At 43.6% G+C, this 25063-nt stretch overlaps 1 protein-coding gene across 2 annotated transcripts; it reads left to right on the plus strand.

The window, feature by feature from the left end:
- The first annotated feature begins 1871 nt into the window (after positions 1-1871).
- Positions 1872-20657, plus strand: IL15RA (interleukin 15 receptor subunit alpha). 2 transcript variants are annotated; one of them, XM_068164417.1, is made up of 6 exons: positions 1872-2106; positions 14310-14495; positions 14723-14854; positions 15686-15913; positions 19112-19159; positions 20523-20657. In XM_068164417.1, exons 1-6 carry the CDS (start codon positions 2046-2048, stop codon positions 20564-20566), a joined length of 699 nt encoding a protein of 232 aa, XP_068020518.1. In that variant the 5' UTR covers positions 1872-2045; the 3' UTR covers positions 20567-20657. The 2 variants fall into 2 exon arrangements, with proteins under 2 accessions (XP_068020518.1, XP_068020526.1); XM_068164425.1 differs by lacking the exon at positions 19112-19159.
- Positions 20658-25063: the final 4406 nt, after the last annotated feature.

Raw genomic sequence — 25063 nt, forward strand, 5'->3', positions numbered from 1 at the left:
AAAGAACAAATTCCATGGTTAGTAGGGGAAGGACAAATTGTGATTAAAGGCCTGGGATTTCTTTCTGGGCAATGTAACAAATACATTTAACCAACCCATATGGCTGCAATTCCACATATGCAATGCATATATCCAAGTATCTTGGCTAAGAGTGAAGAATTGGAGTCTAAGACTTTCAGACAGATGTTTCAAGAAGAAGTCTCTCTAACTGCTTCAGTGGGCTTAGGTATGAGTGATTCCTGTTATCCTATTAAAAAAAGGGACAACGATTTGGTACTAAAGTAAAGGCAGTAAACATCTGTGGAGCATGGGGCATCCCCTGGGAGCAGTTGCTCCAGAAGTCATGCTTGTTCTGTGGTTTGGGCAATAATCTCCTGACCAAAACCTCATTTCCAACAGACCCTTCAAAAGGACCTGTCATCTGCATCAGTGAAGCTGAAGAAGAGCTTTCATGAAAAGGGAGGTCTATCAGGAGAGACTAGGAGCTGTAGCATCTATTTTGTCTACTGCTCTCATGAGTGCTGCTTAGAGTCTTGTATGCTCCTTTCCACATGCTGGGGGAGAAGGTGCACATTTTTGCAACTTCCCAGAGATACAGCATCATTTGCCCCCCAAAAGGTCTGATTTGGGTCTCACTCAAAAGAAGCTCCTTTGTGTCAGCTGCCTTCACAGGACCATCATCCTTACAGGTAGGAGGAACATAGACAGTAACACAGCATCCTCTGCGTCTGTGGCTACTAGTGATGGATGCAGCTGTTGCTGTAGGTATCACAGCTATTTCTTTGCATGCATGTCTATCCCAACTAATTTTAGAATAGAATAGAATAGAATAGAATAGAATAGAATAGAATAGAATAGAATAGAATAGAATAGAATAGAATAGATCAAGTCCAACCTATCACCCAACACCATCTAATCAACTAAACCATGGCACCAAGTGCCTCATCCAGTCTCTTCCTAAACACCTCCAGTAATGGTGACTCCACCACCTCCCTGGGCAGCCCATTCCAATGGCCAATCACTCTTTCTATGAAGAACTTCTTCCTAACATCCAGTCTGAACCTCCCCTGGCACAGCTTGAGGCTGGGTCCTCTCCTTCTGTCACTGGTTGCCTGGGAGAAGAGACCAACCCCCACCTGGCTACAACCTCCCTTCAGGTAGTTGTAGAGAGCAATAAGGTCTCCCCTGACCCTGCTCTTCTCCAGGCTAAGTAACCTCAGCTCCCTCAGCCTCTCCTCATTTTCTAGGTACTAACAAAAATTAATGTCTGTGGAAATAGCTGAGGGAAAATACATACATTGTGGTCATTCCTTAATCATTTCTGGTTTTCTACTGATGTTTGGAGGAACCAATTTCACTGAAGCATATCAAATCCAGACAATTTTGGAGCAAGAGAAACCCTTTCCAAACCTGCCAAGCCTCACAGATTTTTGGATCAAACTGTCCATCCTTCAGAAGCTCAGCTGTCACTCAGAGAAACTTCAGACATGCATACATCAAAGAGCAAATAAAGTGTGCCAAAATGACGCCCCCATGGGACCTTTTTCTTGGTTAACAGAGCCCACAGATAGTGTCTTCAGTCCAATGTCATACACTGGACAAATGTCTTACAATGATGGTCCCTCTCAAATGCCTCTCTAATCACAAATTGTGGATTGAGTGGCTGCACAAACCCCACATAATCTTGCCCCCCTCTACTGACCTCAAGTGTAGTGGAACAGCTCTGGAATCAGTAGCTCTGATGTGTCAAACCACTTCCTACACACAACGACAGGCTCCGCCACAGTGCACATTAAGTTTGATTTCCTGGATAAAACCTACTAATACCTGAACAGAGAGCAGCCCTTATTCTGTCTTGGGGAGCCAGCCAGCAAAACGAATCTTTGCTGACCAAAGAGCAAAGTCCTTTCTGTGCACACAAGAGGATAGTTCCCACTAGTCTAACCAGGCAGTAGAGAGCTCCATGGCTTGGTCATCACCAGGTCATCGCTTCTGAGAAACTTCACCGTTCTCAGTGTTGCGGAGAAAAGATGTGAACAAGTTCCATGGAGCTCAAGTGCCTTTTGATGTGGCTCTTGTTTGGATCCGTCAAGGAAGGCAAGACAGGTAAGGGACTGTTTCTGCCTCCTGGGGAGGGAAAATTTGAGTTGCTTTATTGTGGTGGCTGCTGGAGGATGTTTGCAACATCCTGACTCCTTTCAAATAAGGAAAGTTTTAAAGAGCTTAAGGAATTTGTGATTCTAGGAAATGAGAGAAATGGGGTTTGTGCCCACAAACCATCGACTGCAAACAACGCAGAGCACTACAGGATATTTTTCATCTGAGTAATGCTTGTATCCTCCAACCCATCACTGGAACAGTGGGCAGATCAAAGCAGCCTGGTACACCTTAGGTAGCTCTTTGAATTTTTTTCTTTTTTTTTTTTTTTTCCCATTTTGCATGCAGTGTTAGGAAGTATAAAAATAGGCACTGAGATATCACTATCTCTGTAGGTAAAACTGACGGCAATACTATGAGTTAAAAGGTGTCACTATAGATACCAAGCATTCTTTCAGCCACACTTCCCAACCAGGAGTGACTATAAACTGTGAGGGAAGGCAGCTAATTAATTCAGAGTAATTTTTCATGTGTATAAATTGTAGTACTGCTTATATTTGGCTTATTTCTTGTGACAAGTGTGTGCACTGAGAAATGGTCTGGTGATATATTAGCATATTTGAATGTAAACTGTTTTGTTTAGAGGGAGAAAGAAGCCTTTCCATTCTCAACAGAAAGGCTTATGGAGATAAGTGATGTTTGTTTCTGCTGCTGATGTGTGCAGGTTGAGAAGTATGAGTAGATACATGCCTAAGGCTGGTTCTCTGACCTGCTGATGGAGCATCTCTAGAAGGGCTGTGAATTTTATTAGGGATTGGGTATCACAAAGGAAGATTGTGTTGCTTAGAACCAAACCCATTAATGCAGAAAGTGTCTTCACAAATGTTTAAGCCCCAGGTGATTTTATTCTTGTTAAAGTATTTTGCCAGTAGACACGGTACCTTTTTCCTTCACGTGGTGTTTTCATTGCCAAATGAAGTGCCAATGCCCAGGGCAAGCATTAAAGTGCTGCGTGCGAGAGCATCGCTGCAAGATGTTCAGCCAGGGCTATGTAAATAGGATCGGTTCTGGGATGAGTCAGGTCCCCTATACCACACTTTCTGTATTACTGTGCCTGGGACATGCTGTGAGATTTCTTGTTGGCAAGTCTCGTTTATCAGAAATCTTTATGGTTTATGGAAAAAAACTGAGGGGTGTTAGAGCAGTTGCATTTTATGCTATTGAATGCAATTTAATTCTCTGATGAATGAATAAATGCATAGCATTGCATTCTTCACTGTATCACTAAGCTCCGCTTTCCTCAGCTTCCTGTAGTTATTTAGTTATTTTTAATGTCTCATCCAACATTTAAAGATTATATATATACAAATATATATATATATCACAGTATCACAGTATCACCAAGGTTGGAAGAGACCTCAAAGATCATCGAGTCCAACCTATCAACACAGACCCCATGACTAGACCATGGCACCAAGTGCCACGTCCAATCCCCTCTTGAACACCTCCAGGGACAGTGACTCCATCACCTCCCTGGGTAGCCCATTCCAATGATGAACGACTCTCTCAGTGAAGAACTTTCTCCTCACCTCAAGCCTAAACTTCCCCTGGTGCAGCTTGAGACTGTGTCCTCTTGTTCTGGTGCTGGTTGCTTTAGAGAAGAGACCAACCCCTTCATGGCTACAACCACCTTTCAGGTAGCTGTAGACAGCAATAAGGTCTCCCCTGAGCCTCCTCTTGATATATATATATATATATATATATATATATATAGATATATAGATATATATATACACATAATTTTGACCTGCAAATAAGGTGCTAAGGCGGAAACACCACCTCTCACCAATTCACTGTATTTTATTGTAGAGATGCCTCAAGTATTGTGGCTGTAAGACTTATTTCTAAATTAAAGGAATTTTTAAGTTCCTTTGCTCAGGGAGGTGATAGAGTCGCCATCATTGGAGGTGTTCAGGAGGAGACTGGATGGGGCACTTGGTTGCATAGTTTAGTTGATTAGGTGGTGTTGGATGATAGGTTGGAGGCAATGATTTTGAAGGTCTCTTCCAACCTGGTCTATTCTATTCTATTCTATTCTATTCTATTCTATTCTATTCTATTCTATTCTATTCTATTCTATTCTATTCTATTTCCACATTTAATTCCTTAGAGGGAGCACCAAGGACACCTGGGACCAGACATAAGCAAAGAAAAGGGAAAGAAGCTAGGTGAAACTGGTCAAAAGTCAACTGTAGTTCAGTACATACAGTGCTATGCATATTATTTTACCTCAGTCTTTTCAGCTCATCCCAGCATGACAAGTTCAGTTTTGTAAGTAGACCCTACCATAGGTGTTGCCTGCAAGAAGGTTTCTGGCAAAATGCACTATCAAGAATAAATATAGCTAGGGAAAAAATAAAATAAAAAGCCTTTGTTTTGCAGAACAGTTTCAATGCTAGATCTCAAAGTACTTTGGGTGGCCAAAGTTCCCTGATATGTATATCTGGAGAAACTAAGATGATCGTTTGTCTATTAAAAATTAAGCCAGACGTTAGTGCTAAAGAGGAGAAGAGAACTAAATGCTGATTTTCTTGTGAAGAGCATCACGTTTATCTCATTTACTCTGCACAGCAGCAGAACCTCAAAGCTGCAAAAATGGATGAAGCTGGAAGTGTGCTAGGCAAGGGTCAAATACAAGATAAAAGCTGGTCTGTGCTTCTACAAACTTTCCATCTTGCTATTCATCTTACAGGAGTACCCTGAATAGATTTGCAAGTTAAACCTGGAAAGGATTAAAACTCACAAAAGAACAAACTTTGTTCAGCTGAATTTCATTCACACAAGATGGGTACCAGATCTCAGTAATTTAAATGAGAGACATTTCTTTCCTATTATACTTGCATATTAGTACTTGCTCCCATGGATTTCAAATGCAATGCAGAATAAATTAAAGTTGTCAAACACATACAAGTGTTTAAGGTCAACCCCAGAGCAAATACCTTTATAAACCTTCCAGCTACAGTGGCTTGCAGCTGCAAAGTGCCCTATATACAGCTACAATAAAAAAAATGTTTGAACAATTGTTGAACAATTGTTGAACAATTGTGATCCTGCTGAGCAAAAGCAAATGGTATAGACAGAGATGCTGCAGTATCTGCTTCTGCCTTCAGATGAAGAAATCTTCTCCCCACCTCATCAGAGAAGAGATTGTACATCCTCTCCTTGTACCACAGAGAAAAATCCACTCTAGCTGCTGCTAGGAAACCACTACCTTTGTGTATTGTTGCCTTCAGAATGCTGCAATTTTGGTCTCCCTGCTTTCTTCCTCAGTGTTCAGCCTTGATGCTCCTGCTTTTCCCATCGCATTAACTGTATCTTCAAAGCTAAGCTTTTGGATGTTTCCTACTTATGGTTTACATCTCCTATAATCCTGGTCCTGAATCTTGGAACAACCTTGCTTGCTAAGTATTTGCTCCATCTCCTCCAGTACTTCTTCAAAACTTACATCTCCAAAGGTGTTTTGTGACTTTCTTCACTTGACTCACTGTTCCTCAGCCATGTCAAGGTAGCAGCACTCTGTCATATGCTACTTTTTCTTTGTGAAAGTGACAGGACTAGAGGAAATGGTTTCAAGCTGTGCCAGGGGTGCCTTACGCTGAATGTTAGGAAATAACTTCTTCACTGAAAGAGTTACCAAACATTGGAATGGTCTGCCCAGTGCAGTGGTGGAGTCACCGTCCCTGGAGGTGTTTACGCAGTGTGTGGACCTGGCACTTAGGGACATGGTTTAGCATTGACCCCTCAGTGCTGGATCAAGGGTTGGACTGAATGATCTTCGAGATCTCTTCCAAGTGGATGTATTCTGTGCTTCTGTGATTCCATTTGTAAGGTGTGAGCTTCCAGAACATGCAGCCCTCTTCATCTGGGAAAAAAATTCCTGCATTTACAAGGTCAGAAAAATCATCAATATGAGCAACTAATTTCCATCCCACTTTTGAGAGCTCCAGTGAAAATGACCAGAAGCCAAATGAGAACAGTCCTAAATCATAGAATCACAGAATTAATAAGGTTGGAAAAGACCTCAGAGATCATCAAGTCCAACCTGTCACCCAACACCTCATGACTAAATAAACCATGGCTTCAAGTGCCACGTTCAATCCCCTCTTGAACACCTCCAGGGATGGTGACTCCACCACCTCCCTGGGCAGCACGTTCCAATGGCCAATCACTCTTTCTGGGAAGAACTTTCTCCTCACCTCAAGTCTAAACCTCCCCTCGCACAGCTTGGAAATGTGAACTCTTATTCTGTCACAGGTTGCCTGGGAGAAGAGAGCAACCCCCTCCTGGCTACAACCTCCCTTCAGGTAGTTGTAGACAGCAATAAGGTCTCCCTTGAGCCTCCTCTTCTCCAGGCTAAACAACTCCAGCTCCCCCAGCCTCTCCTCACAGGGCTTGTACTTGCCACATTTGAAATTGGAAGAGTCCCAACAGATCTTTTTGCACTGTTACTCAGTACTGGGACACATGCTTGTCAACCACTTAAATTCTTTTCAGAGAGGATATTCTCTACTTCCCTTCCAACCCAATAAAAGGCATGGGTGAGAAAGTTCCAGACAAAAAAAAAGTAAAAAAGAGGATCTAAATTTCTGTTGTTGTTTTAAAAGCTGATTTTCTGTCCCAGCAATGTGTTTTCCCCCTTAGATACAAACACCAAAGAGGCAGGTGTTACTGAACTCACATATTTAGGTAAAAATGTAGCCAAGCCTGTTCAAAACCCAAATGTCACACAGCAGACCAAGACTTTCACATATGATACTCTCCAAATCAGACTCTCTGTTCTGCTATTGATCACATACAATGGCTGCTTTTAAAGGCATTGAGCTCTGTGGCTTTACCACAGAACGAGGAAGTTTATAAACACCCAGAAACAAAAGAATAAGAAAAATAAATGTTCCTCATTCTCCATTTCATACATTTTCCACACAGTGCACTGTGCTTCAGCTAGTTTTCCTCCCTCTCTCTGCCTTAAGAAACACTCTTGGTGTTTCCTAATGCTCCCACTTCCAATTCCACATTTGCTGTCCAAGTCCCGATCCCAGCTTCCCTGTCAGGGCAGGCATGAGATTTATCTTGTCTAACTTCATCTGTCAGCACCATCTTCATAGAAACATAGAATTATAGAACCATAGAGTCATGGAATCATAGAATTATAAAATAATTTTGGTTGGAAGAGGCCTTTAAGATCATCAAGACCACCTGTTAACCCAGCACTGCCAAATCTACCACTAAACCTTGTCCCTCAGCATCCCATCTACACAACTTTTAAATACCTCCACTCCTCTGGGTAGCCTGTTCCAGGGCTTGACAACCCTTATGGTAAAGACATTGCTCCTGATATCCAACCTAGACCTTCCCTGGTGCAACTTGAGGCCCTTTGCTATTGTTTTATCACTTGATACTTGGGAGAAGAGACTGATTCCCATCTTCCTCCAACCTGCTCTCCTGCCCCATAAGGCTGATCTCTTCTCCCTCACTGTTTCTTTTAAATCATGCGCTTGGTGATTCTATCTGCACTGTATTTCTGTCTCTCACACTGCAGACTCATTATTGCTCAGCTGACTTTGTAAGATAATGTCTTTGCAATCTACAGCAGAGCTAACCAAAACCTCACAGGCAAATTACCATAAACTTCAGGTCTGCACCCCAGCCTGACAGCTGGGATCTATTGCCAGCTTACGAATCCAAATAGACCGTAAATGACATTAATCAGAGAGGAACGAAGCAGGCAGAGCTGTAGCTAGCTTGTTAACAAACCCTTTGGGAATAAATTTGGAAGTTAGAAAAAGTTCATTACCATTTCAGTCCAGTTGCTGGTATCAGTTCCTTCTTTTCACTCCTATCAGTTTCGTCTTCAAGAACATGCTCTATTTAGAGAGCACATAGTTTCAGACAGCACATGAACCCCCCCAGGGCTGAATTAGCTTTTGAGGCACATCTGGAGAAATGTCTTCATTTTGTCACAGTTTGATTTCCTGGTGTCTCTGGGGACAGGCTCTTAAGGTGTCTCTTCATTTCTGAACTGGGCAGGTGTGTGAAGTGCTGGCTTCTTCCACTGCTTCTACCCAGATCTTCAGAACAGCTGCTTTCCTACTGATCTCTTCTTACCACCTATGGAAAATGGTCCTATTTTTGTACCTTTCCGTGTTAACTTGACATCAGAATCATGGCAGTGCTGGTGACACGCAGCCACATGACAGAGGAAATTTTGAGTTCAGGTTATCATGGCATGACTCACTCTCTGTGTTTACCTAATACTAAAATTACCTGTTAGAAATTTTCCCCATTCACTTCTTCTGGGCAAAATGTGCTGCCCTGATACCATGTCTAGCACTGCTCTGCCACCTCAGAAATAGGCAGGAGAGCTTTGTGGGCCAATGGCATCCTGGCCTGCATTAGGAATAGTGTGGCCAGCAGGAGCAGGGAAGTCATTGTGCCCCTGTACTCTGCTTTGGTTAGGCTGCACCTTGAGTACTGTGTCCAGTTCTGGGCCCCTCAGTTTAAAAAGGACATCGAAACACTTGAACGTGTCCAGAGAAGGGCAACAAGGCTGGGGAGAGGCCTTGAGCACAAGCCCCATGAGGAGAGGCTGTGGGAGCTGGGATTGTTTAGCCTGGAGAAGAGGAGGCTCAGGGGTGATCTCATTGCCCTCTACAACTACCTGAAAGGTGGTAGTAGCCAGGAAGGGGTTGGTCTCTTCTCCCAGGCAACCAGCACCAGAACAAGGGGACACAGTCTCAAGCTGCACCAGGGGAGGTTTAGACTCAAGGTGAGCAGGAAGTTCTTCACCGAGCGAGTCATTCGTCATTGGAATGTGCTGCCCAGGGAGGTGGTGGAGTCACCTTCCCTGGAGGCATTCGAGAGGGTATTGGACGTGGCGCTTGGTGCCATGGTCTAGTCATGGGGTCTGTGTTGATAGGTTGGACTCGATGATCCTCGAGGTCATTTCCAACCTTAGTTATACTGTGATACTTTGATACTGTAAGTCCTAATCCTGCCAGCACATCTATGAACAGTTTTGTATTGGGTCAGTAATGCATCTGAATGGGAAACCTCAGGGAAGAAACCCAAGCACTGAAGGAACTGATGGTGATTTAATGAGTTTCTATCTATCTTCTAATCCTAAATAATGATGTTAGATGCTGAGGGTAACCAAAGTCAGCCTCAATAACTACTATGTGACCTCTGACAACTTATGTGGAGGTCCCAGATGTCTCAAGACACTTCAGATGGCATCAGGAACCTTTGCTTAAGTAGGAATAGCAGAAATGCCACCTATCTTGTGGCTCAAATGACAAGGATTGCAGGTCTAACAAAACATAACAAACTTACTTTGGAGACCACACCAGAAGGTGCAGTAACTACTTTTTAACCTCCGTGTTTCATGGATGTCTATCATCTGGATTCACCCGTCTCCATCTAATTCCAAGGTCATGTTTACATTCACTATGTGGTAATATTTGAAACCAGTTCTAGTTGACAGTCTTAATTCCCAACCAGCTGCAAAACAGAAAGAAAAAATACATTAAATAAATCAAAGTTCCTCACCCCTAAAAATGTAAAGAGGTCAGAAATCTAGTCAAGGAGTACATCTAGGAACAATCTTCGCTTTGAGGGTGGCAAAGCACTGGCACAGCCTGCCCAGAGAGGTTGTGAAGTCTCCCTCTGGAGGCATTCAAAGCCTTCCTGGATTTGTTCCTGGGTGATTTTTTCTAAGTGATCCCACTTTATCAGGGGGGTTGGACTAGATGACGTTCAGAGGTCCATTCCAACCCCCACTGTTCTGTAATTCCCTGATCTATGCTGCCATTCCCCAGTTTCCCAACTTCTTCCCATCCTTTGGCTCTTTTATTATCCACACAGCAGGGATGTTGGTCTTTAAGGTACAAGCCATGCAGCTCCCTTGAGCACAAAGACTGAATACAGTCCTAAGGATGGTTCACTCCACAGCTCATTCAATGTAGGCAATATAGTCCAGACCTCATTAGGCCTGCTCCCTCTGTGCACCACCTTCCCATAGTATGCTAGTAGGTCCAGTGCCATGAAACACCCCTGCACAGGTATATGCCATCACCTATGGCTCCTCAGCTTTGAGGGATACTTATTCTTCCCTGGTGGGGTTTGGAATACGACAGTTAGCTTGAAGCTGTGGTACTGCTAAACATCACAGTACTGGCTGCTCTTCTGGGACAACCTACAGCTTCCATTCTCAGATAGGCTTCACTGTGTAGTCATAATCAAGAGTTATTGTCTTATCTACTGCCAAAGTGCCTGGAGTCCTGGCTGATAATCAGAACTTGCTTGTACAAGTGTGGTACTTGCTGGCCATGACCAGCACAGGAAGGATCCAAACATACCGCAAGAAAGTACAGCAGTAATACTGAACAACATGTTGGGCACCTACCTGATCTTGAAAGATAAGTAAAGACTACTTAAAGAAAATAACCTCTGAAGATACATAAGATAATTAAAGGCAATGAAGAGGAATAATGGCAATGCATATCTTGGAATGTCTGTGCTCATGCATGGTTCCTCCCAGTATGAGGACTAGTACGAGAATAAACCCCAAAGCTGATGACTTCAGTCTCAAACATGTTGGTGAGGAGGTCTAGCATGGGCAAGCAGCCAATATTTTGAAAGTTTATGAAGCATGTCCTAAGAAAAGGCAGTGAAGCTGATGAAGGGTCTAGAGCACAACTGTTATGAGAAGCATCTGAGGAAACGGGATTGTTTAGCCTGAAAAAAAAAAAAAAGGAGACTAATGGGAGAGCTGCTGGCTTTCAACAACTAACTAAAAGGAGGTTGTAGTGAGTGAGGTGAGGGTCAGTCTCTTCTCCCAAATAGCTAGTGACAGGACAAATAGGCAATGACTTCCGGTCATACCAGAGGAGATTCAGGTTGGACATTAGGAAAAATTTCTACACTGAAGAGGTTGTCAAGCCCTGGAACAGACTGTCCAGGAAAGTGGTGTGGTCTCCATCCCTGGAGGTATTTGAAAGATCTGTAGGTGTGGTGCTAAAAGACATGGTGGGACTCAATGATCTTAAAGATCTTTTCCAACCTAAGCTATCCTATGATTCTATGGCAGCTGATAAGGAGAAGGTTCTTGAAAATGGGAGCAAAACATTTGATGTTAGAGCAAAGCAGCTGGAAGTGAAGAGAGGGAAGCAAACAGAAAGTCACAATGAGAGATAGGAAATTAGTCCTTCCAAATGCTTTCTGGATCAGAGGCAGGAACTACAGTGGTTTAGATGTGAGAAGACAAAAACTTGAGTGCCATGAATGGAATCAAAGGGCTGGATCCTGGCAATTTTGTGCAAAATGCAGCTGCAAAGTGAATGAGTTGATCCAACAGCTTCAGCCTGATGGATATTGCTCACCATCACCCACGTGCACCATGTCTGTGCAATCTTTACCCAATGCATGCAACTACAGAAGAACCATAATTCATTTGACCATCAAGGAAAAGAATGGTTGCCCTTTATGATGAGTAGGTTTAATGCTGTGGGTTTTCATAAGAAGAGACTAAAGAGTTGTAAGTTTGAGTGCCTTGTGCTTAGATTCAGATCTGCAGTCTGCTTCAAAGAGCCTTTTGAAGTCTTGAGGGAAACATGCTTTCAGGGAAAGTGAGAGTACATGATCTCAACTTGCTGCTAATCTGATAACTCTTTAATTTTAATCACCCTGACAGTCTGTGGTAAACCATGTGGTTAACTATTTCGGGTACAGCCTGCTGTAGTTTACAAGGACAATTCTTTGACAACACAGAGATACAAGGGGATTAAAATACCCCTGAGGCAGCTTAGCTGTTAAGGTGCTCAATACTTCTCATTGTTGCCTTCTTCAAACTTTGTCACTTTTACTCAGCAGCAAGATAATAAAAAGTGGAAAGGGCAGAAAATATCAGAGGGAGAAAATGATGGGTGGCCCTGAAAGAAAAGGGCATTGCAGGACTGCTTCTGGGAGTTGCTGATTGGATTGCTGTTGGCAAGGCATGGCTTTGTTTCAAGGAGAAGGAAATTGAGGAGTCAAGGGCAGATGTCAAATGATGAATAGCTATCAGAGATTCAAGGGCCTTTCACAGTTGGTTTTGCAATTGCTAAAGCTGTATTAATTATGGCTGTAGAAAAATATGAAGATGTGGTGAGTGAGGAATTTGGGTTGTAATAGCTGTTACTGTTATGCAGAAGCATAAAGAGCCATAGATCATGCACCCAACTGTCCCAAATGCCAGCCCTGATGCAACCAGTCTGTTCTACCTTTGATTTTCTCAGCTTTTAGGCCTTAAATAATCATGAAGCAGTGCCTTTATCAACTTCTGGGTCTTCAGCTCATCTTCAGTGGGCTTTTCAAGTGCACTGAAATGATCTAAATTAATTCATTCCAGCTGATTGAGAAGTATATTTAGCTGTAATTTGTTGATGACACAGCACTTCATGTCTTTGTTTTGGGACAAGTTATATTTAGATTTGCAAACTCCTTTCACAGTAAACTGCTCTTTGGAGTGCTCAGACAGAACTGAGTCTACTTCCCTTTCCAATGTTTGCTTCTAGATTATTGCAACTTTTAATGGCTTAGTTTTGCTTTTTACACCTTGCTCCATAGACTGAGGGCTGCACACTCTGGTGTGGGCAGCTGCTCTACAATATGGCCTCACAATAGGGCCACAAAAGTGGTAAGAGGGATGGAACACCTCTCCATGAAGAAAGCATGAGAGACTTGGGGTTGTTTAGCCTGGAGAAGAAAAGTCTTCAGGAAGACCTTGTAGCAGCCTACTAGTTCTTAAAGAAGATCTATAATAATGATGGGGAGAACCTTTTTAGCAGGGCCTGTTGTGATGGGAGAAAGGGTGATGGTTTTAAACTCAAAGAGGGAGATTTAGACTAGATAAAAAGAAGACATTTTTCACAGTGAGTGTGGTGAGGCAGGGGAACAGATTGCCCAGAGAGGTGTTAGATGCCCCATCCCTGGAAACATTCCAGGTCTGGCTGGACTGGGCTCTGAGCAACCTGACCTAGTTGAAGATATCTCTGCTGAGTGCAGGGAGGTTGGACTAGATATCACTTCCAACCCAAACCATTCTATGATTCCATGATTCTATAATTGTATACACCTTCATTAAGAAAATGTTGGTAGTGCTTCATGTTGCCCATCTGCTGTGGGCAGAAGGAAAGGACTCAACAGCTCACATCAGGCAGATAGGCCAGGTGCCTCTTGCCACCACTCCTGTCTGCTGTAGAACATCCTTGCTCCAGCACCCTTTTTCCTCTAGAAGTAGCACAAGAGAGTCAAATCAACAATCTCTCCAAAGTACAAAAGTGTAGATAAATGCAGGCTTCATGTCACTTGGTGGAGATAATCCCAAGGCATTTTTCTCCATCCTGAACAAATCTATACTGACAAAATCAATGGTGACAACTAACTCCAGTATGAAGATGACTTTGAATAGTGGGATTATTCTGAAATTAAAATACAAAATGTTCACTTAAAAGATAGAACCATTTTGCCAGACACTCAGAGCCTCTCATTGGCTTAAGGAGAATCAAAAAGGGCAGCTTTGCTACCCTCATGTTCCCTTCATGAGTTAGGCTTGCTACACTGACTTCTGGATGTCATCTGGTATTGATAAGACAGAAAGATGTGAGGAGTCCTTGATGAACAAGGTAGATGCACAGGCTGTGCAGACCCTCAGGCTGTCTGATAGGGAAATGAAACTGGTAGAGGGTGTTGAAAATAAGTCTTCCAAGAAGCAGCCTTGAAAGAGAGGCCAGGGTTGTTTAGTCTGGAGAAAAAAAGGCCGAAGGGAGAACTTGTTGCTCTCTACAACTAGCTGAAAGGAGGTTGTAGTGAGGTGGGGGATGGTCTCTTCTCACAAGGCAGAGCTGATAGAACAAGAGGAAATGGCATCAAGTTCTGCCAGGGGAAGTTTAGGCTGGTGTTAGGAAAAACTTCTATACTGAAAGGGTTATCAAAGACTGGAAAAGGGTGCCCAGGGAAGTGGTTGAATTGCCATCCCTGGATGCATTTAAAAGCTGCCTAGATATGTTGCTCAAGGATATGGTGTAGTAGTGACCCTGGTAGAGTTAGATAATGGTTGGACTCAGTGATCTTAAAGGTCTCTTCCAACCATAGTGATACTGTGATTCTGTTTACAGAAAAATGCCCAGCTCTTCCAACAATTGAGTTTGCTGACAGTACTGCTGAAACATATCAGCTGGGAACCAGACTGTATTATGAATGTGACAGTGGCTACAAGAGAAGGAGTGGTCAACAAGCAGTAATTTGGTGTCAGAGTGCAAAGCACGGTGCTTCTTGGGACTACAAGGAATTTGAATGCATTGGTAAGTGATCATTTTCCTTTTTCTACACCCATCACAAAAAGTGCTCCTCCAATGAGTAAGACAAAGTGTAAGACACATCTGGGCATTGCTCTAAAAATTGTCTTTCCCACTTATCTTTGCAAATTGCAAGTTGCGACAATTCCATCTGGCCTCTCAAAGTCTGGGTGTTCTGGCTTTGCCCTGATGTTCATCCTGCTGTAATTCAGCAAATCTAACTTTTCCCACAGATGAGAAAACTTTGTTGTCAACAGCTCCCACCACAAAGTCAGTTTTCACTCAGAAGCCAGAGAGAAAAACACCCCAGAAGCAAGAAAACTTTTCAGGGTTTGAGCAGAAAGGTCAAGAGGTAATTGCCAAAGGTAAGAGCCAGTTCCTTGCTGTGACACTTCTTCCACTGATTTCCATGGAAGCAGCACAAGAATGATGGGTATTTTTAAACTTAGTGTGACAGACAGAAAGAAACAGTTGCTATAATATCCTGGTTGAGCAAGTGTAAGCAAATAGTAGAATCACAGAATGGCTTGGGTTAGAAGAGACCTTAAAGATCATCTAGATTGAAATCCCCTGCCGTAGGCAGAGACACCTTCCACTAGACCAGGTTGCTCTAGCTTAGCCTTGAACATCTACAGGGAGAGGATGTCCACAGCCTCCCTGGGCAACATGTTCCAGTGTTCACCACCCTCACTGTAAAGAATTTCTTTCTAGTATCTAGTCTAAATCTCCCCTCTTCCTCTTCAAAACCATCACCTCTCATCCTATCACTATGTGCCCTTGTAAAAAGTCCCTTCCCAGCTTTCTTGGAGGCCTCCTTCAGGTACTGGAAGGCTGCCATAAGATGTCCTCTGAGCCTTCTCTTTTCTAGGCTGAATAGCCCCAACTCTCTCAGCTTGTTCCCACAAGGGTGGTGCTCCAGCCCTCTGATCATCTTTGTGGCCCTTCTCTGGACCTGCTCCAACAGTGTGATGTGCTTTTCCAGGTGGGGTCTCAGGAGAGCAGAGTAGAGGGGGGGAATCACCTCACTCATCCTGCTGGTCACAGTAACAAAGAGTCAGGAAGGCTTGGTATGTCCTGATTGTCCCCATTGTGTGTGAATCCAAATCGTGCTGGTGGTGGTGGTGGTGGAATGAAAAAAACACAGCGTTAGGTGAGACCTATCTGCTCTAACTGTGTGCTGTCTTTTGATCCCACAGATTTGTGTGGTCCTCCCAGGACTATTCCACATGCCTCTTTAAGCGTGAACAAAAAGTATTATGTGGGCCAAGTGCTGCATTTCAAATGCCAGAGAGGTTATGATAAGCGACCCCCCACCTCTGGCACCCGCACGTGCAAGAAGGAAAATGGCAAAATCATCTGGACCCACCTGGACATGAGATGCACCAACGACACCAATGAGTGGCCACCACAGACTAACAAGATAGGTAAGAGGGTTGCTGTGGTATCACATTGACCAGTTCATGCAGGGTCCAGAACCCCCAGCTCCTAAAGAACAACCTGCTTGGGGTTGGGAATGGAGAGATCAACAACCTCAGGGCTCCGACACTGACAGACATACCATCTCTGACTGGCAAAGATAACATCTTTGGGGAGGACATAGCTACATCCTGCTTTGCCTTGGGTGTCCTTTCACTCTGACTGCAAAATTGCAGGGATTGATGAGCAGTAGAGCCAGTCATATACTAGGAAGAAAACAGGAGAATAAGCTTTTCTCTTTTTCCTTCCTCCTGGCAGCTATAGGTCATCTGTTGTAACTTCACAGTAAGGTATTTCAGAAGGTATATCTAAGCATCCTTCATGAGTGCTCAGGGATTTCGGATCCAGAGTTTAGCCAGTCTACAGCTAAAACTGAGTCATGTGGCTCAGTTCTGCTGTTTGAACAGAGAGACAGTAAAAAGCCCACTGTAAGCCTTATGGACACAGACTCAGTAGGGCATGCACCACTGTAGTCTGGCAGCTTGAATTTCACTGCTCAGGGAACCAGCAGGGCTCTCAAATGAAGCTGCAGAACATCTGCCTCTTGCTTTTATGCCATCAGATGCCAAACCCCCCTCCACCTAGCTTCATGGCCTTGCCCCCACACAAATTACATACCTTTTCTGATGGCATCTCTCCTAATTCCACAATGCTGAGTTCAACAGGCAGAGAAAACCCCTTTCCCAAGCTTCTGTGATATCATCAAATGTCAGGATGTCAGGCAGAGCTACTGAAGGGGGCCTACAGGAAGGCTGGGGAAGGACTTCTCAAGATCTCAGGTAGTGATAGGACTAGGGGGAATGGAATGAAGCTGGAGGTGGGGAGATTCAGGCTAGATGTGAGGAGGAGGTTCTTCACCATGAGAGTGGTGAAACCCTGGAATGTGTTGTCCAGGGAGGTGGTCGAGGCCCCGTCCCTGGGGGTGTTTAAGAGCAGGCTGGATGAGGCTCTGTCCAGCCTGATCTAGTGTGGGGTGTCCCTGCCCGTGGCAGGGGGGTTGGAACTAGATGATCCTTGTGGTCCCTTCCAACCCTGAATGAAACTATGAAACTATGAAACTATGAATGTAGAAGGACCCAGTTACCCACCACCACTACAGTCATCAGACTTTCATTACTCTCCTAAATACCTCTGAGACAGGGGACTGTACTGGCCTGAATTTTAAAGAGGTGGGAGCAAGGTCAATGCAAAAACATTCTTACCAGCAGAGAGAGGAAAGATCTAGTTTTCACCAGTGCTTGGCCTTTAAATGGAAATTAATCTTGTAGAACTGCAAACATTTACTGCACAGATGCCCACATTTGAGCTGGGTTGTCTTTCTAACCAACAGAGGGGAGTAGATGTTGATGTCTCTGTGTTACCTCTCATATTTCACATGTATTTTAGTATGAGATGAATTGCACTTTTGAAAGGCTTGCTTCTCCTCAGTGACTACATCAGAGTCCAGATGACTATGTAAGGGTAGGTGAGATGAATGCCAGCCCTTGTGACCTCTACCAAGCTGTGTGGTAGAGATGGATGGTTTGGGCAGCACCTTTTGCCTGCAGAGTGACACTTGGTGACACTTGTGACACAAGTGACACTTGACCATCATTAACCCTTGTTGCTGTTCTGACTTTACTCACTGTCACTTGACATCCTCTTGTGAGTGTCAAGAGGAGGTGGCCAGTCACTTTTTAGCAGCTCCCAGTGACAGGACAATGAGAAATGGGCGCAAACTAGAACATGGAAACTTCAAGTAAACGTAAGCTAAAAGTTCTTTCCTTTGTGGGCCACAGAGCACTGGAACAGGCTGCCCAGAGAGGTTGTGGAGTCTCCTTCTGTGGGGAGATTCCATACCTGCCCAGATGCAATCCTGTGCAACCTGCTGTAGATGATCCTGCTTTGGCAGGGGAGCTGGACTAGATGATCTCCAGAGTTTCTTTCCAACCCCCACCACTGTTTGAGTCTGTGACACAGTGTTTTAGCATTAGCTCAGGTCTTTCTCCTCTTCTTCACAGATCTGTTTCCCTGTGGTGCCTGGTTTAGCACGTTCCAGGTACAGCAGATCTAACACTGGCTGAAGTTCAGAGCCTCCTTTTCAGGATAAAGGAGAAATTATTGATTTTTAAAAGTATTTATTTATTTATTTCTCCCTTATTAAAGGAGGTGTGGGTTTTGGTGGTTTGGGCTTTTTTTTTTATTCACCAGAAAAGTTTTAGCTTACATTGCTGGGCAAAAAAAGAAGTCCTTTCTGAAATCATGTTTCCAAACGCTACCTTGATACCTTGAAAATTATCCTTCACCGTCTGATATGAAATAAAGCTCATTGCTGGGTCCCATTCCTTGGAAGACACAAGTCACTTCCAGCTCACCATTAGCAGATATAAGATCAACACATATACAGTCACAGACTCATAGAATCATAGAACTTCTGTTGGAAAAGACCTTATAGATCATCAAGTCCAACCATTATCTAACTCTGCCAAGTCTGGTGCTAAACCATGTCTCAGCACCACACCTCTGAGTCTCTCAGATACCTCCAGGGACAGGGATTCAGTCACCTCCCTGGAGAACCTATTCCACTTTTTAAAACCCTTTCAGTGAAGAGGTTTCTGATATCCAACCTAAACTTCCCTTGATGCAACTCAGAGCTGTTTCTTCATGCTCTATCACTTGTTACTAGGGAGGAGAGACCAATCCTCCACACACTATCACCTACTTTCAAATAGTTCTGTAGAGCGAGGAGGTCTCCCCTGAACCTCCTTTTCTCCCGATTAAATCCATACTTCCCTCATCTGCTCTTCGTAAGACCTGTTCTCCAGACCCTTTGCCAGCTTCATTTCCCTTCTCTGGGAAACACTCTAGGGACTTCAATTTCTTTCTTGTAGTGAGGGGCCCACAGCTGAACACAGTATTCAGTGTGAGGCCTCACTAGTGCTGAGTACAGGGTATATTGATATCCAGGCTGGAAACATGTGTTGATGGCCAAGAAACAAGCATGGCAATTATTAAACTTTCTGAGCTGTCAGACTCTACCCTCATCATAGCTTCAATACTAGAACAAGCCAGTGTTTTTTGCCCGACTTTGTCCTCATCACTGCTTTGATGCTTTTTGCCAGAGGAGCAAATTGATACAAAATCAAGATTTTTCTCTCTCTTCATAGTTTCAACTCATCCATCCTTCTCCTCATCTGTGATGCTGCCAGTGACAGGTATGCCATTTCGTTAATTGGTCTCACACTTCACTCTTTCCCCCACAGCAGTTACTTCGCCTTTCAATTCGCTGTTCTACCAAAGAAATCCACCTCTCTTACGAGAGCTAATAAAAATACTGCAAGACACATCTGTGTCCATGCACTGGGTGAGAAGTCTGTAAAGAAAAGCTAGACAGAGACTTCTTAGGAGCTTGGGCTTCTTATAAAGAGGTTTTCAAAGACTCGTAAGGGATGTAAAAGAAAATAAATCAACCAAAAGTCTCATTTTAAAATTAAGCTATTTTTCAGATTCTTTCTGTGAGGTTTTCTGTGAATTCAGTGAATGTCCTCAGTGGGGGGGGAGGGAGGGGAATAAAGTAAATATTTTGATGTTGTATTTCTGTCACATTCTCAAAGGAGTGAAAAAAGATGGCACATAAAACATTTCCTCATGGCTAAACTGATGCAGTTAGATCAGTCTGAAGAGATTTTCTTCTCCCCCTTCCCCAGCTTTCATTCAGCCATTAGTTGCTAAAATAAAATCTGCCTCTTGGTGTGCATAGGTTTAAGACTTTGTACAAGGGCTCTTGACTCCAGCTGGAGTCTGCTGACAACTGTAGCACACATTTTAATAAAGAGGAATCATGGAGTGGCATAAAGGAAGGGAAGGAGGGCCACAAAGATGATCAGAAGGTTGGAACACCTCTGCTATGAAGACAGGATGGGAGAATTGGGGTTGTTCAGCTTGAAGAAGAGAGGCTCTGGGAAGGAAGATCTTCTGGCAGCCTTCCAGTACCTGAAGGGGACCTACAGAATAGCTGAGAAGGTACTGTTCAGGACAGCTTGTAGTGATAGATTGAGGGGCAATGGTTGCAGGGTAAATTTGGGTTAGACATTAGGAGGATGTTCTTCACGGTTAGCATAGTGAAATACAGGAACACATTGCCGAGAGAGGTGGTAGAGGCCCCATCCATGGAGACATTCAAGGTCATACTCAATGGGACTCTCAGCAATCTGATCTAATTGGAGATGTCCCTGCTTATCGCAGTGGGGGTTGGACAAAATTATGTTTAAGGGTCTCTTCCAACCCAGTGCATTCTGTGTCTGTAAAGATGAAAATTACAAATTACACAGAGACCACAGCATCAGTAGTCCTTGGTTATTTGGCCATGGTCAATCTCCAGTTGCCCAGATCCCCTCTGACTGGGTCCAGTTTGCCTCAGGGAGCAAAGCAATGGAGCAACATGGAAGAACTCTTGTTACTGGGTGCAGGGGCAAGATGAGATTCTCTCTCAGGTCTTGCCTGCTTCTCCCAGCTGGAGTAACTGCAATACTTAAGCTAACACCAGGTGCTAACTGTATTGATTTTCTGGTTTAACAGCAATCTCTTTCGTTCTGTTCATCATCCCTGCTGTCTTCGTGTGACTCGCCAAGCAGAGAATACAGTAAGTGGGACAGAACATGGGAAATGTGAAATCTGAAAAAGAGACAGTCCCTGGCAGTGGAAGAGCTATCAACTGGATCAGATCTCTCACTATTGCACTGAACTTTGAATTCTTCCTCTGGTATTAAATGAATGACCCTGGATTTTGGGTTGTTTGGTTCAGCCATTAAATACTGGCACAAGAAATGGGGGAATCAGAGCTTCTGAAATTGAAACGCAGTCTTTGTCCCAGCCAATGTGGAACTGAGAATGGCAGATCAAACTATGGGTGTAAAATTAACCCCATGGGGAAATCAAGGTTAATTATGCAAATACGTTGGTTTCAGATAGATTACACAATCAGTCTTTTTCTCTCTGGCCAGCTTGTGGGAAGCCTGGTGGAGCATCTGCCACCATGACCATGTAATTCTTTCCTTCATCCCCCTGATTTCTCAGACATGTCATGACGACTTCTTACTTCAGACTTATTTTAGTCCAGCCTCCTCGCTGTTTCTATTACTACAAGGAGATGCACCAAGGCTGTTCCTGTTCACAGACTCCTCAGCCTAGTTAAACCAAGATGTCCCTATTTGACAGTTGGGAGTTCTCCTTTGCTCCTCACACTTTGCTAATCTTCATTCTCATTTTTCTCCATGTTCTCAGCTGAACAGAGATTTTATTGAAAAGGAGGGAGGGAAAACCTTGTGAAACGACATCAGTAGTGGTTTCTTGCCAGTTCATGATAGAATAAAGTCCTAGAAAGTATAGACAATGTTTTGAAACATGTTTTGGTAGAAAATGCCAATGATGGTGCAGATGTCTGGGCCACTGTGGGATTTCTGAGAATATGGTAGAAAAAAAATTGTCAAGAACAATCTACATTTTGCTGACCCCGTGGTGGAAGAAGTGATGGTACAGCCCATAGCAGATGAAATTGTAGCTGAGATCCTATGTGGTGTCTTCTGAAGAAAGTACTGTGTGGTTTCTCCTAGTGAATACAGAAGCCACAGAAAACTTGCCTCTTTCCAGCCGTAGTAGTCTTTTTCCTGCTGTAGGAAAGACTTCTCAGGGAATTGCTGCGTTCAGATCCAAGCTCATGAAACAATGACTTGCCACAGAAGAAACCAAACTGCACCGGGAGCTCTGAGACCAGCAGTAGCAAAGGAGGAGGAAGGCTGGGAATCCAGCGTGTGAAGGAGGCAGAAAATGTTACGGCTGAATTCTTATGGGGACAGAGTGACTTTCCTCCTACAGAGTACGGGTGGAGGGGGTGCACCTGATCACTGACAGACGGTGAAAGAGCTCTGCCTAAAACTGCTTCCCCAAACCCCACTTCTCCTCCTACCATATAGCAGATGTATTGCTAATATAGCTGCAGCCCCGACCAGCAGCACACACGAACAACTCGCCCAAGCACGTTAGATAATGGCACTGGCATTACAACCCACACACCAACTTCCCCACAAAGAGAGATAAAGGACACCTGATGTCCCCTGTCCCTTCCCTACTCAGACAAGTCAAATGCAGTCAAACTTTTCTCCTCCTCACGCTTTTCTTCTTGGAAATTAAACCAGTTTACTCCCTGCATGCAAGCTGAAAATTTCTCTGGACATCCTCATGGTGGGGTATATACATACACATTCATCATCACCCTCCACTTCCCAATTAATTTGGACTAGCCTCTTTCAAAACAGTTACTACACTATTCCTCCAGCTCAGAAAAGGGTGCTGCAGATTGTGACAGTTGATTAATTTGACAGCTCATTTTCATAGCTGCAGAGCACCAAAGAACCTAGTACAATGGCATCTGAGGACAGACTCAAGTATGTACAATACTTGACATATACAATACTTGACATATATTCTTGGGAATTTGTGAAGTTTGAATAGTCTTCTGTGTCTTTTTAGCCACACTTAGCCTGGTAGAATCAGGTTCATCTGGTACAATGCAAGCATCTATGAGATAAACAATGAGGATGAAAATGTCTCTTTAGTAAGCATCCTATTACCTACAGGTACATGGATCTGCATATTTATTTATTTATGGCACATGGAATCACAGAATCCTTTAGGTTAGAGGAGACCTTTAAGATCATTAAGTCCAACTCTTAACCCAGCACTGCCGGGTCCACCATGAAACCATGACAGGCTGTGAGAGTTGGGGCTGTTCAGGCTGGAGAAGAGAAGACTCTGGGGAGACCACATAGCTGCCTTCCAGTACCTGAAAGGGCCTGCAAGAAAGCTGGGGAGGGACTTTTTACAAGGGCTTGTTGTGATAGGATAAGGGGAAATGGGTAGTATCTTGAGGAGAGTAGATTTACACTGGATATTAGGAAGAAATTCTTTACAGCTAAGGTGGTGGGACACTGGAACAGGTTGCCCAGGGAGGTAGTGGGTACCCTTTCCCTGGAGGTATTCAAGACCAGGTTGGATGACACCTTGAGCAACCTGGTCTAGTGGAAGTCATTCCTGCCCATTCTATGGATCTAGGCCCCTCAGCACCACACCTACACATCTTTTAGATCCCTCCAGGGATGATGACTCCACACTTCCCTGGGCAACCTGTTCCAGGGCTTAAAAATCCTTATGGTAAAGACATTTTTGACAATATCAAACCTAGATCTCCCCTGGCACAACAGTTCCCTCAGCTGCACCACAAACTTGTGCTGTAGCACAAATACATATACTAGTGATCTATACATAAATATAGAGAGCAAATAACTCATGTTCTAAAGGCACCCGTTTCTTTGCCTTCACTCTAAATGATGCCCATAGTGAGCAGAGTAGCTACAGGTGCTTACACATCATATGTCAAAAGCAGTATGAAATTAATCCCTTTCTCACAATTCAGGAGGCACAAGATTTCAGTGTAGTTTTCTGTGTTGTGAAGGAGTGTATGTCTCATTTGATTTACTGTTTTGTATTCCTGCTGAGTTATTCTCACTCCGTAGCTTTGATATTTATAATTCCCATGACTTTCTTTTATATTCCTGTTGGAACAGCACTTATTCATACTACAAACCTTTATAAAGATGGATGTTACATGCTGTTATTTTGTATGGGAGCAAGCAACAACCTGTATTTATGGGATAGATGGCAAGTTTTCACACTTGTCAGCTGCTCTGAAGGTTCTCAGCAGCAGTATCAAGCTCTTCTGCTTCATTCATTAAGCGCAGGTTGCTTACGGCAGGCATACATCTGTTAAGCCCTGCGGTTAGACTGGCATGGCTTGTCCTGCTCAGGGCATTTACCTGGAGAAGGAAAATACTTCTACCATGAGCATTTTTTGAGCAGATAACAAGAGCAAAGTCATCTTTCTCCTACTTCTCCAGTGTTTTTTCCTCTTTTCCATAGCTACCTTTGCTCAGGGGTTCTCTCTACATTTTGTCTCTGTTCTATGGAAATTAAGGCAGCCATGCTACTGGTAAGGGACCTGTAGGAAACAGTGGCTTACAGGGTGGACATTTATTATGGGGTTTGATTTTCTTAGCTATCAGAGTCTGAACTCAGGTCACCTCCAGCACAGGAGATGTAGATGTATGTATGTCATCAGGAAGCTGTAACTCTCAGTTGAGCTGTACTTTACCTCTTGGTAGAGCATGTTGGCCCTCAGGGGAAATGTTTGTGTCTGAGGCTTGAGCCTCCAATACAACATGCAGAAAACAAACAGAAATTGGTAGGATCCAGCCTGAAAGCAAACTGCCACCACTGGAAGTCTGTGGGCAAAGGGATTGCTCTTGTGCTTTCTCCATGGCTGCTCTCATTTGTTTTAAATGAGATCATAGAATCATGTCTAAATCTCTCCTCTTTTGTGGTGGTTAATATCCTTATTTTGTAGACTTTGATTGTCTTAGCATGGAACAGCTAAGAAACTCTAATAATAAATCATTCTGGATGTTTGAAAGGCAGACTGTTCTCCTTGCTATTGGCCTAAACTTTGAAAAAGACATGGTTTATTTTCCATTACCTCCTCAATTTCAACAAAAGTTATGACAAACCCAGGAGCGTGTCACAGGAAGGTTTATTCTAAAGACCTGTGCTCCATCTCACATCACACATGTACTATCACAGCAGGGGGAAACTAAAAGTATTTAGGCAAGAGGATCTGTTGTAATGATGTGTCCAAAATGGATAATGAAAGAAATTATAGAATCATAGAATCATAGAATTGTTAGGGTTGGGAGAGACCTCAAGGATCATCTAGTTCCAACCCCCCTGCCATGATCAGGGACACCTCACACTAGATCAGGTTGCCTAGAGCTACATCCAGCTTGGCCTTAAAAACCTCCAGGGATGGGGCTTCTACCACCAGCAGCCTGTCCCAGTACCTCACCACCCTCATGGGGAAGAATTTCTTCCTAAGATCCAATCTGAATCTATTTTTTTTCCATTCCCCCTAGTCCTATCACTACCTGACACCCTAAAAAATCCCTCACCAGCTTTCTTGTAGGCCCCCTTCAGATTAACAGATTTTTACAATCTAAGGGCAGTGGAGCTCA

This window comes from Melanerpes formicivorus, unplaced genomic scaffold (genome assembly GCF_026170545.1).
Source record: "Melanerpes formicivorus ecotype bairdi unplaced genomic scaffold, bMelFor1.0.p_v2 SCAF_3, whole genome shotgun sequence".
Classification (NCBI taxonomy): Eukaryota; Metazoa; Chordata; class Aves; order Piciformes; family Picidae; genus Melanerpes; species Melanerpes formicivorus.